This window comes from Ambystoma mexicanum, chromosome 9, assembly GCF_040938575.1.
Source record: "Ambystoma mexicanum isolate Mex_15411 chromosome 9, UKY_AmexF1_1, whole genome shotgun sequence".
NCBI lineage: Eukaryota > Metazoa > Chordata > Amphibia > Caudata > Ambystomatidae > Ambystoma > Ambystoma mexicanum.
Window position 1 is genome coordinate 684,045,866 of NC_090931.1, and position 16,774 is coordinate 684,062,639.

The 16,774-nt window shown below is 49.7% G+C and overlaps 1 protein-coding gene and 1 long non-coding RNA gene across 3 annotated transcripts in view; one reads left to right on the forward strand and one right to left on the reverse strand.

Moving 5' to 3' along the window:
• LOC138488516 (uncharacterized) overlaps positions 1–11,962 on the reverse strand; it is a 30,887-nt gene extending 18,925 nt beyond the window's left edge. The window contains exon 1 of the long non-coding RNA XR_011274676.1: positions 11,587–11,962. This is a non-coding gene — a long non-coding RNA (uncharacterized lncRNA). The remainder of the gene's footprint in view (positions 1–11,586) is intronic.
• The window catches only part of LOC138488515 (nicotinamide N-methyltransferase-like), a 32,966-nt gene extending 18,550 nt beyond the window's left edge, over positions 1–14,416 (forward strand). For both annotated transcript variants that reach the window (XM_069615554.1, XM_069615555.1), the window contains exon 3: positions 13,375–14,416. In XM_069615554.1, coding sequence (XP_069471655.1) covers positions 13,375–13,810 — 436 coding nt within the window. In that variant the 3' untranslated portion in view covers positions 13,811–14,416. The remainder of the gene's footprint in view (positions 1–13,374) is intronic.
• Positions 14,417–16,774: the final 2,358 nt, after the last annotated feature.

The following is a 16,774-nucleotide window of genomic DNA, read 5'->3' on the forward strand; positions in this document are numbered from 1 at the left end:
GACTCTACCTGACAATGTCTGCAAATTACTTGACAATGAACTGTCAGATACACATCAGCCTGAGATTGTTAACATGGAAGTGTCAATATGTGTGCACCCCTAGCTACACATACACCAGCTATGCATCACAATGCAAAGACACAACTCCATCAATCTAAAATGCATTGCCACAGGCGATTCACTACATGACAACATTGCCATGTCACCCACTCCCTTCACAGTCCCGCCACTGAGGACACCATGTCATGGTATGTGACAGCAAACAAACTGGCCATCACAACATGACACCAGTGTCACAAATAGCAGTGCCCAAAATGGAACATAGCCGCACTTGAGCAGCTAACCGCCCTGGGCCCACTACTACACACCTGTGTAAGAGTAATTTCTATCAAATTACACACCAACCCACCCTGAAGCCCACCCAAACAAGACACATTGCTTGTAATCAATGGTAGTCTCATTACCTGAATCTGCTGGTATGTCCTCACCGTCCAGGTGTACAGTGATGGCGCCATGCAAAAGTGTCAGTGCACATCTACCGACATGTAGTGTGACTCCAGAGAGTATGCCCTTGTGAAGATCTGTGTGAAATACCTGCAAAACATGAGCAACATATGTAAGTAGAGGCACATATCATACCATCATGCATAGTTAGGTGCAACAACAATGAACACTATGAATGTCTACACAGTATTGACTATGGACTGGCCAACAGCTCATGGGAGTCCAATGTCACCGTGTAATTTGCTGTCACTTGGGCACACCCTTTGCAAGCCCATGGAAAGGGAAGCAGGAGGGGTGTGGATGTCTGCTACCCAAGCATCGAAACCAAACTCAGGACAAGCCTGCATGTGCCCAGCCACAATACAGTGTATGCCCAGGTACCCACACAAGGCAACACTCTTGCAAAATAAAAATGAAAAAGAGAAAAAATGGCCATGAAAGGGCCGGCGGGGGGGGGGGGCCACCTATGAGGTCCGAGGACAGGATGCATGCCACAATCCACCTGTGTGGATCATGGGAAAGGAAAACACCCCATAGGCTCGTGGCCCACACGGCTACTCTGTTGTGGGAGATGAGTCGCTATGGCTCTGCCCAGACCCTGCAGCTGACTCTGGAGGTGGGGGAGCTGCCTCAGATGATGGTGTGACAATGGGAGGCAGCCCACGCAAAGCACGAGTTTGCTCCTCCATGGCTGCAAGCAGGCGGGTCTGGTAGTTCTGGTTCTGGGTTATAATCATGCGGAGGTCCCCATGCAGTAACTCCCGGGATGACCTGACCTCCGCACGAGTTGCCTGCATCTCGGCCGAGAGCGTCCGTGTCAGACGCTCCAGCTGCTCCTCTGTCCTTCTATGGGATGAAGCCTCAAGCTCTAACAGGGTCGACCTGAGGTGACGGAGTTCTTCCCTCAGGGCTTCCCTGTGGCGCTGGGACTCCATGGAAAGTGATTCCCCCAGAGTCGCCAGTGCCGCCCGCCTGTCCATGTTGGACGCCAACATATCCTCCCTGTGTGCCTGGCAGATGGACTCTGTAGCCTGCTCCAGTCGCTCCATCAGCCTTTCTGGGGGGACAATGGAAGTGGCCACCCTATCCATGGCCTGTGCAATCATCTCGGATGATGCTGCCTGTTGGGTGGCCATACCGTAGATGGATTGCTCCCATACGGTATTGCCAGGTGGCATACGGCCACCACGTTGACGGGCACCACACCTGCCTGGGGCAAGGCGGACTGCGCCTTGCTGTGCCGGCAAGGCCTCAGGCTGCAGGACTGCATTCCCTCTCTGATCTGCAGCCCCAGGAACAGGATCAGAGATTGGGTGGTGTGGCCCTGCATCCGTAACCACCGGAGGCTGATCTGCCGACACTGACATCCCCATTGAGGCCAATGGCCTGGCTGCAGGTGGGTCGGACAGAGGAGATTCTCTCCCAAGAACACTCACCTGCGACTGCACATAGGTGTCATCCTCCGAGTCTACACCTGAATACTGCTCGGGGGAGGAACCCCCAGAGACACCCCTCGACAGCACGGCCTGCAGCACTTGTGGGTTTTCACCCACAAACACACCACGTCCCTCACTTGTGGTAGGTCGGCCCGGGTTGCCCTCCTGGGACGGCTCCACCACCACATCCCCAGCATCAACAAGTGCTTCGTCCCCTGCAAAGACATGAAAGAGAAAAATGGAAACAGGCATTAGCACCATGGCATGCAACAAGGGCTGATGAACAACATAGGCAGTAGTCCTACGACACATGTCCTACATGACTGGGAGTCCTCCTATGCATTCACCATCACTGGGTCTGTAGGGGAGGCTCAGGGCATACTATGTACTGATTGGACAGCAACGCCTGCTCACCTTGATGCCTAGCACTGCCATCACACATTGGGCGGTGATTGCCATGTCAAAGGCACATGCCATCACACACATGGCATGTGACATAGCCACCAAGTGAGGAGGGAGAGGAGGGCTACTTTTTTGGATTTCAACCACTCTGGTCCTGACATTGCATCGTCACATCAATTAGTATACATGTTGTACATGGATCTGCTAGTCCAAATTGGCAACGATGCACAGTGCCTTGTCTAGATCAACATAATGCAGTAAACATTGTGATTCCACCTCCCCAACACCTGTAACGGAATAATTTTGCATTCGTGAAGCACCGGTCAAGTAATGTTTGTAGGTGCAGCGGAGCACTGAGGGGTGGTGGGGCAGAAGGGGATGCCAGTCAACAATACTACTGGTGCTGGTGTCATTCATGTCACGCAAGTGCAGGGGTGGGTGGCACAATGAAGTGCAAGGGGGAGTGGCGGCTGGAAGTGCTGTACAAGGTAAGTAGGACTTGACGTCAAGGGCAGATGGTGTTAGGCGCAGACAAGTGCTGGGGGGGTGGCCTATAGGGGTACAGAGACAATCATGCTGTGCTGTGGGCTCGGAGGGGACAGGGGAGGTACACACTGCCTCTGGCTCGGCAAGGTCCTTTCAGATTTCTATGTGTCCTGCAGAGTTGTCACATGCCGCAGATATGTGCCCTTGGATTGGGGATCTCATCTTGGTGAGAAGGGTGAGGCGCTATTGCCTTTGGAGCATGTGGCAGGCCAGTTTGCCAGAGGATGGCCGTGATGCAGGACATTCCCTCTCTGCCACCCGGCACCTGTGGTTTGGGTTCCCAAGATCCGAGTCATGCCAGGACTCTGCATTGGCATGGGGCTTCAGACAGGTGGTCATGACCGTGGCTAAGACATCCAGTGTACCTGACATGGAGTGGAGCATGGAGTGGGCCCTGTCAGGATGGGAGTGAGCCTAAGGGGGAGCTGGATGGGGGGGACATTTTGGCAGCATGAGCCTCGACTGACACACACTTCATGGGTCGGAATACAAAGAAGGTGTGTGACAGTGGTGAGGGTGGCTTTGCCTGTGGGGTGTTGAGGGTGAGCTGGGAGGAGAGGAGAATGTGATCACTCCAGGAGAGAGGAGTGCAGAGATGGACGGAGAGGGGAAAGTCAGATGAGATCAGAGCATCAAGAGTGTGCCCTGCAGAATGAGTAGGGACAGACGGGAGTCTAGAGGGTGAGAGGGAGTTGCTGAGGTCACAGAAAGGTCACGTGGGGGCGTCAACAGGCATGCAGGTGGATGCGTACCGCACCAAGGATGAGGAATTCTGTGTCTGGGGACATGAGTGAGGAGGAGAGGTGAGGACACTCAGAAAGGAAGTAGTACATTTGACCAGTTTTCCCAGACACAGTACGCACTGTTTGGAATGTCAAGGTGTGGTGGACAGTAACCTCACACAAGCCATTCCAGAGTGGAGTAGGTCTAAGTAGGTGTGACAGTGGCAGGAATACCCTCAGGGAAGCCAAGGGCACACACCCCCTGCACAGTGGTGGCGGGCCAAGGAGAGGGTCAAGGATGCAGACAGAGCTGGCCGTCTGACATGTTTCCATGAGACCAAGGATGTCAAGGTGCATAACCTCATGTAAGTGACAGTTATCGGAGGAATGCCTGATGCAGCCGCAGTGAAAGGAGTGTAATTGTGGAGGAGGTTGACAGCCTTGTAGGACTTACGGGGAGTGCTGGAGATCAGAGGTGCCGCATGTGTAGGAGTTGGAGTGGGAGGCGGAGAAGGTTCATGGGAGGGTGCAGGGAGGCAGTGCAGGATTGATGAGGAGAGAGGAGGGGGGACAGCAGGAGAGGTAAGGAAGTTGATGAGATGTGGGTAGCATTTCTCAAGGAGATTGAGGTTGGCCTAAGGGCCTTGGACTGAGACGCTCCCATTACCATGCACATCATTAGTGGTATCTGAGGATTGGAAGGAGGCCAGGAGTACACCCCAACGGGTCCCACCTATGATGGTGGAAGAGGAGCAAGGAGAGAGGACAGGGACCATGTGAAGGGTCTATGGGACAGGCAAAGGCATGTATGAGCAGATGTCAGTGAGAGTTAGCTTAGAGTAGGCTCAGATGCACTGGTCAGCAATAGGGTGGGTCGCATTGGAGGGCAGGCTGCCCTCATTTGACTTTTGGCAAGCAGGTGTCGTGCGTAGGGCACGATGGTCTGAACTGTAGAAGTCATGGAAGATAGACCATGAAGAGCAGCATGGAGTGTGAGGGAATGGGGCTCGAAACCAGACGGTACCAAAGGACCCAGGAAGGAGGTGGATCTCAAGGCTACATCCACATTATGACTGCATGTTGGTAGGCATTTATATACAGAGGACGCATTAGCATGTGGTATCATTGCATGTCAGGCATGTGAGGATGATACTTGAATGGCTGGGGGAAAGGAGAGGAATGGTATGTAAGACATCAGATGAATAGACAGGGGAGTATGAGCAACAATGTAGTGACAAAATTACTTATCAAGGGCAACTTCCATGGTGTTGGCCCATATGTGCACTGTTGCCAGTAGGGATAGTGCTGTGGCCAGATGGTGTTGCACTGAACATACTGGATGAGGCACATGGGTGCCACTATCAACTCTGCCACACACCCCCTTGACAGGCACCCAACATGAATGCTTCACACACACAACATGCACAGGGATGATACACACATGCATGTGCACTCACCGGATGATGCCTCGTAATCAGGGAGGTCTCCCACACCTTGGAGTTGTCCCTCGGTGACGTAGGATCCAGCTACAGACTCGTGTGGTGTGAGTTCTATATCCTGTGCTGGGGACCCACCTCCAGTCACCAAGGTTGCGGCATGACTTGAGGCCAGCTTATCCTTTGCCCTGCGCTTAAGGTCATTCCAGCGCTTCTGGCAATCACTAGCTGTGCGCCTCACTACTCCAAGGGCACTTATTCTGTCAGCAATGGTCTGCCAGTGTGCCTGGCGTCTGGCATGTGTGGTCTTGGACCCTGCAACGATGACCATTTCCCTATCATGATCTGACACATACTGAACAAGTGCATTAAGTTCGGCGTCTGTGAAGCTTGGCTTCCTTGATGGGCCGGACTGTGCAGCCGTGTCTGGGGCATCAGCCTGTGCCGGACGTGCACTCTTCCTCTTGCGCTTGGAAGGGGGTGGGGATCCAGAGTGTCCTACGCCGCTGTGGACACTAGGGGCAGGAGCCGTGGTGGACTCTGTACTGGGTGTGTGTGATTGCCCACTCAGCATGGGAGTAGGTGCAGGCATTGGGGGTAGTGGGATGGGGTCAGGCCTGATCTGAGGTGCATGAACTAGGACCGACACAGTCTTGGCAGGGTGTATGAGAGGTGGGGTGGATTGAGCCACACCCTGGCTACGGGGGCCAGCAGATGACCTATCTGGCATAGATGCGCGTGCCCTGATGACACCAATGTGCACCGGTGCACGTACAGTGGACCTGCTGACCTGGATGTCAGCGATGGAATCACCCTCGGACAGGTCTGGTGCCACAATGGCCTGGTCCGACATGGGCTGATCAGGGTTGGTATCAGCCACATGACTCTCAACGGGGGGGGGGGGGGGGGGGGGGCATGGGTGTCCCTGACTGTTCCTCCAGACTGGGGGGAACAGGGGCGCCCTGCAAGTCACAACCACGTCCCCTGTTGGATCCTCCACGGCCACCACGTGTGGCTCGGCCACCTTTGCCACCCTTACGGCTTGCACGCCTCCCAACCATGGCACTGATGGTATTGTGCGTATGGGAGTGGGTGTGCACAATTGTCCTGGGCAATTGGGTGTCAAAGGGGTTGGGTACCAGATGGTATTCGTACCCTAGTGCAGTGGCAAGGCTATATGACACCCCTGGGGAAAGATGACGGGTCACGCAACGCACAGGCACCCCAGAAAAGTAAAGGAAAGTGCACAATACCCCTCCTAGACCACGTGTGCTGATGGAAAACCCTGCACTACGCTGTGGCATCCAGTAACACAATGAACGTATGCGTGTCACACGCGGCCTAGATTGACCTCTGAAGGGGTAGGCTACACACGGGGCAAGCACAGATGTTAGATACGTGCGTGACTCACCGTCTGCCAGGTAAAAGAGCGTGAAAAAATAGCACTTTTGGTTGGCAACACCCCCGCCAAAAGAAGAGGTGTACGCTGTCTGAGGAGACAGGTCAACTGTAGAAGGGGACACTGTTTGAGGGAACAGGCCCAGGAAAACCAGTACAAGAGGAAAAAGAGAAAAGAGCTGTCAGAGGTAACAGGGAGTACGAACTGGAAACGCCGTGAAGTAAATCGCGTGTGAAACGACAAGAAGTACCGAATTCACCCACTCGCTCTCCACGAAAAGCACGTACAAGGAAATGGTGTTCAACACTACCTTTTATACAGGCCCACACGTACATCGTCACTTACGGCGTGTACGTGCTTGGCCCATTTTCACCAATCACACGCTTTGGCACTCCTGCGTGTAGGTATCTTTTCACCAATCACACGCTTTGTCACTCCTGCATGTGGATCCTTTTTCACCAATCACGCGCTTCGACACTCCAGCGTGTAGCTCAGTTTTCACCAATCACACGCTTTGTCAATCCTGCATGTGGATCCTTTTTCACCAATCACGCGCTTCGACACTCCTGCGTGTCCCTCACTTTTCACCAATCACACGCTTTGACACTGCACGTGCAGGTAACTATTGACGCACATATGCTGGTGACGGGTTTTCGCGCGATGAGTGGGGGGTTTTCAGGTGCACATTCACTCCCTATCAGGCTGTCCACGCGTTCTAACACGAAAGACCACGCTCCTGGCCAGGAGGCCAAATTTAAGTCCCCAAGAACCCTGAGCACGCTCCCACCTGCCATCGGCTGCTGCCTGACTGCCTGCTGGCCACGTGCCCCACAGTGCTGGTGGGTGGGGGTGGTGGGGGCCTGGTGGAGGGTGCCCCTGGTGGATGGGGGTTGGGGGTGGTGGGAGACATGGATGGGGGCCTGATGGCAGGTGCCCCTGCACTGCTGGGGGGTGGGGGTGGTGGGAGACATGGGTGGGGGCCTGGTGGAGGGTGCCCCTGGTGGATGGGGGTGCAGGGGGACATGATCAGGTGTGCAGGGTAGTCCACTGTTTTGTGGGCTGCCTGCAGGGGCCGGGGAGGGTGTACAGGGTACACCTGTGGGGGCCCACCCAGCCTATTCGCATGTGATGATTCCCACGCACCCCTGTGATACACGTACCCTGGCCAATCGCGTGTTGAACTTCCCGCTACCCCTGTAATACACGCACCCTGCCTGTTCGCGTGTGATGATTCCCGCGGACCCCTGTGATGTACGTTCCCTGGCCTATCGCGTGTTCTACTTCACGCGTCCCCCTGTAATACACGTTCCCTGGCCCATCGCGTGTTGAACTTCCCGCTACCCCTGTAATACACGCACCCTGCCTGTTCGCGTGTGATGATTCCCGCGTACCCCTGTGATTCACGTTCCCTGGCCTATCGCGTGTTCTACTTCACGCGTCCTCCTGTAATACACGTTCCCTGGCCCATCGCGTGTTGAACTTCCCGCTACCCCTGTAATACACGCACCCTGGCTGTTCGCGTGTGATAATTCCCGCGTACCCCTGTGATGCACGTTCCCTGGCCTGTCGCGTGTTCTACTTCACGCGTCCCCCTGTAATACACGTTCCCTGGCCCATCGCGTGTTGAACTTCCCGCTACCCCTGTAATACACGCACCCTGGCTGTTCGCGTGTGATGATTCCCGCGTACCCCTGTGATGCACGTTCCCTGGCCTATCGCGTGTTCTACTTCACGCGTCCCCCTGTAATACACGTTCCCTGGCCCATCGCGTGTTGAACTTCCCGCTACCCCTGTAATACACGCACCCTGCCTGTTCGCGTGTGATGATTCCCGCGTACCCCTGTGATTCACGTTCCCTGCCTAGTCGCGTGTAGTACTTCCCGCGTACTCCTGATTTGGAGATTGCCCGCTTTGCTTTCCTTGTTTGCCTGCCCTGTGAAGTGGTCCGGGGTTAGCGCAGCCCTTAGCGATGATTTAGCGCTTTTGATGGCTTTTCCGTGCGCGAGGGCGTTCTTGGGGGCGTTACTGGCGCTGCTGCAGGCTCGCTGCGATTCTCTGCGCCACGGCTGTTTTGGGAGCTTGAAATCCATGAATACGCTGTGCGCGGAAATCTGTTTTAGCGCACGTGCCTGGCGCAGACTATCGCAGGCGCACGCTGTGCGCCAGCCGCGTGCGCTACTTGTGCGCTGGATTCTATGAATTAGCCTGATGTAGCCATTTATTTAGAATGATGAACTTTGTTGTTCCCACAATTCTTTTAGAATGCACGACCTGCCCAACCTTCGCCTCAGGTTCCCACATCTCACTATTCAGAATTCCCTGCAGATTTGAAGATTTGCTCCAAATGGGTTAAATGCTAAGACAAATATTGGATGACTCCCCCATAATATCTGTAAAAAACACAAATACAACAAATGTCTCTGGGTGAACGTTACAGTTGTGCTGGTGCTCTAGATCAACAAAAGATGAGGCAACTTAACACACAGTGTGACTTCTCCCTGCTACCCAACACATAAATAGTCTCTGGGTACAATCAATTCTCTCACCCCTGTCCTGTTACCTATCTATTTGCTTATTTTCTGGGGTTTCAAGTGGCCCTGCATGTCTTTCTGGCTTCTTGGTTTCCTGGGTAACTGTCAATGTCGTCTCATCCTGTTTATCCGGTTCTTTGGAGATCAACCAGAAGGGTTTTAGGGCTTCCACATATCAAGGGAAAGGTGTAAACAGCAACAAGAGGCACAGGTCAATGCCTAGAGCCCTTTTTTTTATTTTTTGGCCTAGCTATGTTCACCAGCGCCCCACTTAACCTCTTCACCATTTTAGGGGACCTCGTGCATAAGGGAATCTATTTCCCCTTGCCTATGCTATGGTCCTCAATGTTCTTTTGGATTTTACTTCAACCACCCCACTTCTAGCCTTGTGCCTATTCCTTATAAGCTCCTCACTTCTCCTCCCTCAGACTCAGGATGTGCCTGATACTAAGCACTGCCCTCCCTCCATCCACTTTGCACTCCCGAACTCTTCTGTTGAATGATCAATTCCGTCTTCCTCTACTCTTGCTCAACCTTTAGTACTCCTTCACCTCTGCTCTTTCTTCTCTTCACACCTATTGCCCCATCCTTGTTATAACAGCCTTCCTTACTCTATTTGCTCCCCCATTCCTACGGTCCTCTGCTCCACCATGAGTGAGGGCCCTAGAAGTCCATTAGTTTCTCTTATGTTTCTCTTCTCTTTGCACAGAAATCTTTGCTTTGCTAAGGCAGCCACCGTTCTGAAGAAGATCTGGCGAGCAGGGACACAGCAATGCTGGATGGTTAAACACATGTCTCAGCATCGGTCTTGGCTTCAGTCCCTTGCTCTCCCGTCTTTCCCTCCCAATTTCAGGATTGTCATGTGTCTGTGAGGTATTGGGCGACAGCACTATACACACACACACACACACACACACACACACACACGGCCGGCTCAGCGCTAGATCGGCCCACCAGCAGCCCATCACACTGCTGTTGCTCCATGTCACATCTTTGGCGCTGCAGCTGGCACGGGATAGTGGGAAGGAGCACACATATCTATCTTTGTTTATTACACAACTTCTTTTATTTCATGTCTTAAGTCACTGAAAGTACTGTGTGGTTAACTAGATTTTTCAGTTTGGAATTATCTTGCATTCTGGGAGTTATAGTTTACCATTAAAGCCACAATCATATTCTTTTGGCTTAACATGTTGCTATACGTATTTACATGCTGTCATGTGGCTTTATTATGCAATTTGTGTTTTTTGTAAGTAAACTCTATAAGACATTATTACTGTACAGTGTAGTCCTTGAAATCCAACTATTTGAGCTAATCTTTGTGATCCTGACCAGACCCCTTTCCCCCCTCAACATCCCCCCACCATCCTGGCCATCTCTCTGACTAACCCATCTCCAGCAGTGCCAGCTCTCCAGTCTGCTAACCTCTTTCCCTGGAACCAACCCTGGATGGCTCATAAAACTCACACTATCTACTGCTCACCAATTGTGCAAATTGCAATCAAATTCCAGAGGTGATTCAGGCTTGCTGTGTTGACAGGGGACCTATGGAATATGTCAAACATAGCTGACAGTACTACTACATTTACCAACTCGCTGGTATTCGAGGAACAGTAGAGAGTGTCCCCTCATCGAATTAATGTATGTTTGAAATCATATTCAAAGGGAATGTTAAGAAAATCACACAATAAGAGAATTAGAAGTATTGACCTATTTTACACACGGAAGTAACATTAGTGAAACTGTTTTCCCAGGCAGCAATCTTTACACATGAAAAATAAGTGCTATATCTATGTGCACGCTAACAGGCTTTCAGCAAAAGTGTCATACGCATGTTTTTTACGCCCACTACACAGCCGCTTCCCCAAGTTTAGAAAGTCTCATTTACAATAGTATAATGAAAGGAGATGCATTCATTCATCCGAGAGCGAGCTGAAATGCAGATCAATGTACTTGAAACATATACTGTGTATTATCTAAAATGGCCATGGAGATGGTATGCAGAGGAAACACGAGATAAAAAAATGCACGGCAGCACACTCAGATGGCCGCCAAAATCATAGTATGAAACCACCAGTAGTGAGGCACTGTCAAAAAGAACCATGAGTTCCACAATTATGATTTCAGCTAACTGGTGCGGCCTCACCACATCCCTCTCACCACATCTCTCCCTCTCACCACATCTCCATGGTAGAGGGGGTGATCGAGAGCAAACGTTATTGCAAAAGGAAACATGTTGCATTAACAGTGCACTGTGCACACATTTTATAAAGAAGATGAAAAAAGTATTTGAAAAACAACGTGCCCAAAATACTGAATCACATTGAATGCAGATTTGGCTCAAAATGATAGACAGAATATAGGTGTGCAAATCTGTGGACCTGTCTGCGCTCTCTCGCCATGTCCTGCTGGTTTGGTCATTTGTGAGACACTACAGGAGGGGGAGGAAGTTCACATTTGTCACTTGTATCCCTAACAACCTGACACCTGATAAACCTTCGCTGCAGGTTCTTTTATGAGGATGCGCTGAACGCTGCCTTTGTTCAGCCAGACAACCCCAAGGCGGACCATAACCCCTGAACCTGTTTAATCCGTCCGGCAGCCACTCACCTCTCCTGAAGTGGGACTCCCCAAGCTAGCTTCCCCCGGTGGAGCGGCTTATCATCCAGTCAAGCAACGCATGCCCCTAGAATGTGACTGACAAACAGGAGTCTTTTGCAGAGTGTTGGAGGGGCTACGTGATTGTGCTTAGGTAGCACTGCCCCCACAAAAAAAAAAAATTCTGAGAGAGAGCACGGCTTGAGGTGGGCTCCCGACTGACTGTCGCCACGCTGGCGGGTGGCTGGAGCACTGACAGCAGAGCCTCAGCTAATGAGTGCATTCATCACAGAAAGTTAACACTTAATTTTTTACTTTCTTTGATGAATGCCTCTATTTCCGTGCACCACTGCACAGCAAGCCGTGATTAAGGGCAGCTGCAGAGAGAGTGCTGGATGCTGAACAAACAGTGCTGGTGTTTGACACTGGCAAACACCAGCACAAATTATGCACTGCACACATGCACACACACACAAACAACTCTTCCAATTGGTCTGTGATTTACATGGGTGACTTCTGTTTCTTTTTCTTCTTTTTCCTCTACTGGACCACTGGGGACACCGGAACTGAGAAGTAGGGAAGGCAAGAGATGGCAGTCGCCTCAATTCCACTCTGCTTCACTTAGACAGCAGCAGGCACAGAGTGCCTTGGGACTGATGGGATTGTTTTTATCACATGTGGGGGTACAGCAGAAATCCACAGGGAGCTTCAAAATCAGGGTAAGGGTCAAGGAAGGAGCCACAGAGCATCCCTGGTTCTCTTTCAGTTGTCAAGCTGAGGAATCAGCAGCCAGGAAATAATGTGAGGGCTTAATGTTTCTATATATTCCTATTTTTTGCTGAAGCTTCAGGCAACCTAGGAGGGGGATGGGCTGGAACTAAATGGGCTTACTGCAAAGGCACCGAAAACAGTCTTGAAGCAGACCTCTGGGGTTGTGGGAAGAGCAGTTGGTGTACAGCAGTCCACCTTACCTGAAAGTCATCTCTGGTCTACTAACAAGTCTTGGCTGCTCTTGATTACATGAGCTGCCTCTGGACTGCACCAAGACATATGTCAACTGAGGGGTGACAGCTCATTGATTGCAAAGTCAAGGGTTCCACTGAATGGACCCTACCAAGAGAGGCCATTTTGTGACAAATGACCAATCAGGTAAATAGTTTTAGCTTTCCAAAATGGTTTCCACTGGAGTTCTTTTTCCCCCACTGGTTCCTAAGTTTACAATGTTTTAAACAGATCATGTTTTATAGTTTTTAGAGAGGCAACAGTTTCACCTCACTGATGATGCCCAACAAGGCTGAAACACGTGTATGGGGTTACTGATGGTACTCTTGTTCAGAGGAGAATTGCCTAGCATTTTGGCGCTGGACTGCCCCTGGGCAGGACAAAGGCTGATATGCGGGGAAATGTCTTTTCTGTGAAAAGGACAGTGAGCTAAAGACTTGGTAGAGTCTCTCCCAGGGGTTATTCACCCAAGAACAGGTCATTGGGCTGTGTTCGTGCTGGTAGAGAGATTCCCAGACCCCCCCCTTTGTTTGCATGTTTTATAGTGAGCACCTACTGATTAATACAAAAAACATTGTGAAATACTGAATTTTACATTTTGAATTTAACATTTCCATATTTCAACATGTCCCATACGTATTTACTCAATATAGCATTTTTTAAATTACAATCGAGTCTGTATGTGTTTTCACAAAATATACTGCAGAGTGATGGATAAGGTACTGATTTTACCACACCATCATGAAGCAATAAGTCACCTGAAATTCACGTTGGGTTGCTTTTTGTATTTCATTTTAGGGAGCGGTGGGCTTGGAAGGAGGAGAAATCGAAAGAACTCATTACAGAAGTTGTAAAAGCTGAATCTACTGATTCAGGCATGGAAGCGCCAGGGCACCTACCACAAGCGGATTGCGTGCTCCTGCCCTATATCCTAAATTTCATGTGCCCGGACAAGAACTCCTTCATCACTAGTATCAGAAGTGTGTCAATGATGTTGAAAGTTGGGGGTCACATGCTAATTCATTTGTTTATGAATGCAACCTTTTTTTTAATTGGGGAATTCAAGTTCCCACTGTTGTGCACGGACAAGGAGTTTGTGTTGAAGGTTATCTGTGACTCAGGCTTGGTTATTAAGGAGAGTGAGATGAACAAAAGGGTGAACGACACTAAATTTTCATCCATAGATTTTGACGCCATTTTCTTTCTGTGTGTCTGCAAAGAAAGGGATGTTTAATGGGCTGACATGGAAACCAAAAAAGGCCGCACTTGACGACTTAATACTGAACAACCGCTTAGCTTCCTCATATGATGATTGTGTTTCGGAATGCTCTTGACGTTCATTCTATTATTTCTGCTTGTAAGCCCCTCACGCCATTTCAGTTTGCTTTCGATACAGTGCTTCTTGTCAATATCTGTAACACTATTTTACCCTATCGCTAGAAGACATTAAATTGTTCATTATCGCAATGGCTTAGATTCTTTGTTTTAATTTAATACTCTTTGCTGATGCTATTAAACAAACATGCAGACATATTCAATGTGGTCAGACAATTTGATGTAAGAATGGGCAATCTCAGTGAATTAACGCTGGGTTAATGCCTGCTACCGTAGGAGGTTAAACGAGGTCTAGAATAATGGATAACAACTGTGATGGTGGTGGGGAACATGACTCTGATTTTAAAGACCACAGCCATGCCATTGAGGCATCTAAATAAATTACCTTTAATCCACGCTTTCAAAATTGTCTGTTCTCCTATTTCTTGAACTGATGGATTAAAAGTTTACCATTTTCAAATCTGAGAGTTCCTGTGCAAACGTGGTAAATAAACTAATACTTGTTGCTGAGGACTCCAAGTACTTTGCTTACATAAGTGGATGAATAATTATGTTGCCCTTATTTAGTTTTATTTCATAATACCTTTTTCTGTAGGGCGACCAATCTACTACAGAGTGCTGTACAATAAGACATCTTCAGTATTTCAATGGCTCACCAGATGTTTTGGACTTCATCTCTCACCAGCACTAGCCAGCATAGTCAATGGTGAGGGAACATGGAATTCTTAGTATGATACATCTGTAGAGTCTCAAGTTACAGACATGCATTGCCTGATGGAATAGAAACAAAAAAAGGATGCAACAATGGAGCCTGTAGTGTGCAGGCAAGGAACATAACATATGGGTAATTTTGGCCAATGTGTTCCCTCAGCAGAAATACAACCAAGAATCTCTTTTATGTGGACACAGAACCACGTCTTTGTGAATCCTAATTTATAGGTAGAAAATCGTAAGCCGAAATCCCAGATGTGAATCCATTACTTGCGGTGCTTGGCACCTCAATTAAATCCTCACTGACCAGGCTAAAAAGTGTGTGGTGCACCTGCGCTCTGCTCAGAAGGCATGTGGTACAACACTTAAGACCTGATATCTCCTTCAGGGACGGACTTGGACTGATTGGTTAGGCTCTTTATAAAATGGCACAGATGTGCAAATGAATTAGGCAAATGCTGTCCACAGGCATCACTTGTGGTTAAGAAGCATTATCTAAGGCCTGCCTTCTCAGTTATTGCCCTCTGTTGCATTTCATAAACACTTGCAATCTGGTTGCACATGATATTCCTGGAAAATACACACTGATAGACGTAAGCATTTCTGAGCTTCCTCCTCAAGATGCTTGAGAAACTCAGGCAACGATCACTGTCAGTCTCCAGATGTGTTGTGACTATTGCCCCCACGTTCCCTAACCATTGACTATTCCTAGTTCTGATAGGAGTTGTAATCCAACACCTCTGAGAAGCAAACTATTCCAGCAGTTTTTCTCGAAATATCTTAACATTTCTATAGTACAACATATCATTGGCATATACAGATAGAATGAGCTGCTAGCTCACCACAAAATAAAATCATAGGTGAGTCTATGAAAGGATTGCCTATTGTGATCATGCACAATCAATTAAATAATTAGGAGGCATATTTTATTTCTGTGCACAAACTCCCACTTCCCCAAGAAGGACTGAGAGGGGTAACAGTGTACATATAGCAGTGGGCTCGTAACTCGATACGTATGTCTGTATATATGAATACTATTTATAACCCAGCATCCAGCAGTTGTGGGCACTGTGAAGGACACACCTATTTCTCCAGGGGCTTCATCATCTTGTAAGGTGTGCCGCTCACCTAGGGGACAGAAGGTGAGATCCACTAGCGTGTGTCTCCACCATCACTTGCTGATCTCCCCGACTTCATATGATTGAGCCGGTGGAGCCCACCTAAATCTTTAAAAAAGGACATTCCAGAGGCAGATGGGACAAACTGTGTGTCCAGTTCTGCACAACCCACTTCTGACACCACTTGTGTCATATACGCACAGCTTTGCTTGTACAGCAACAGAGACACCAAGAATGTAGGTTTCCAAAAACCTTTATAAATAGATATTAACACAATCAAGGCGCATGGAGAACAGCTACGGTTTGGAAAAAACTGAAGCTGAATGCAGAATGTATGGGCCTCATTACGACCCAGGCGGTAAGTTACCGCCTGGGTCGTACCCTTACCACCATGGTGTAAACTATGTTTACACCATGGTGGATGGCGGATTTACCGCCCCATTCCAAGGTGAGTGGGGCGGTAAATCCCCATTTCCCATTTTACCCTTCCCCATTCCCATTTTTGCCCCATAGGGCATAATGGGAATGGGGAAAGGCGCTAATTACGCCACCGTAAATTACAGTGGCGTAATTAGCACCAAGGTCCCTTTGCGGCATGGGTTTTAACACCTGCAAAAAGCAGGTGTTAAAATCACCATCCCGCAAAGGGACCTTGGAATCAGGCCTTAAGGGTCGGCGCCGTTTACGGCGCCGTAAACCCCTTAACGCCTGGGTCCTAATGAGGGCCTATGAGTCTAAAGTGTCCAATGCATAAATGCAACACAGTGGGCCTCACTACAACCCTGGCGTTAAGGGGTTAACGGCGCTGTAAAAGGCTGCGGCGCCGTTAAACCCTTAATGCCCGATTCACACTTTAACGCCTGCTTTTTGCAGGCGTTAAAGTCCAACCCGCTAAGGGACCTTGGTGCTAATTACGGCACCGTAATTTACGGTGCCGTAATTAGCGCCTTCCCCATTCCCATTGAGCCCTATGGGCAAAAAATGGGAATGGGGAAGGAGCCATCGTGAATGGGGATTTACCGCCCCGCCAACCT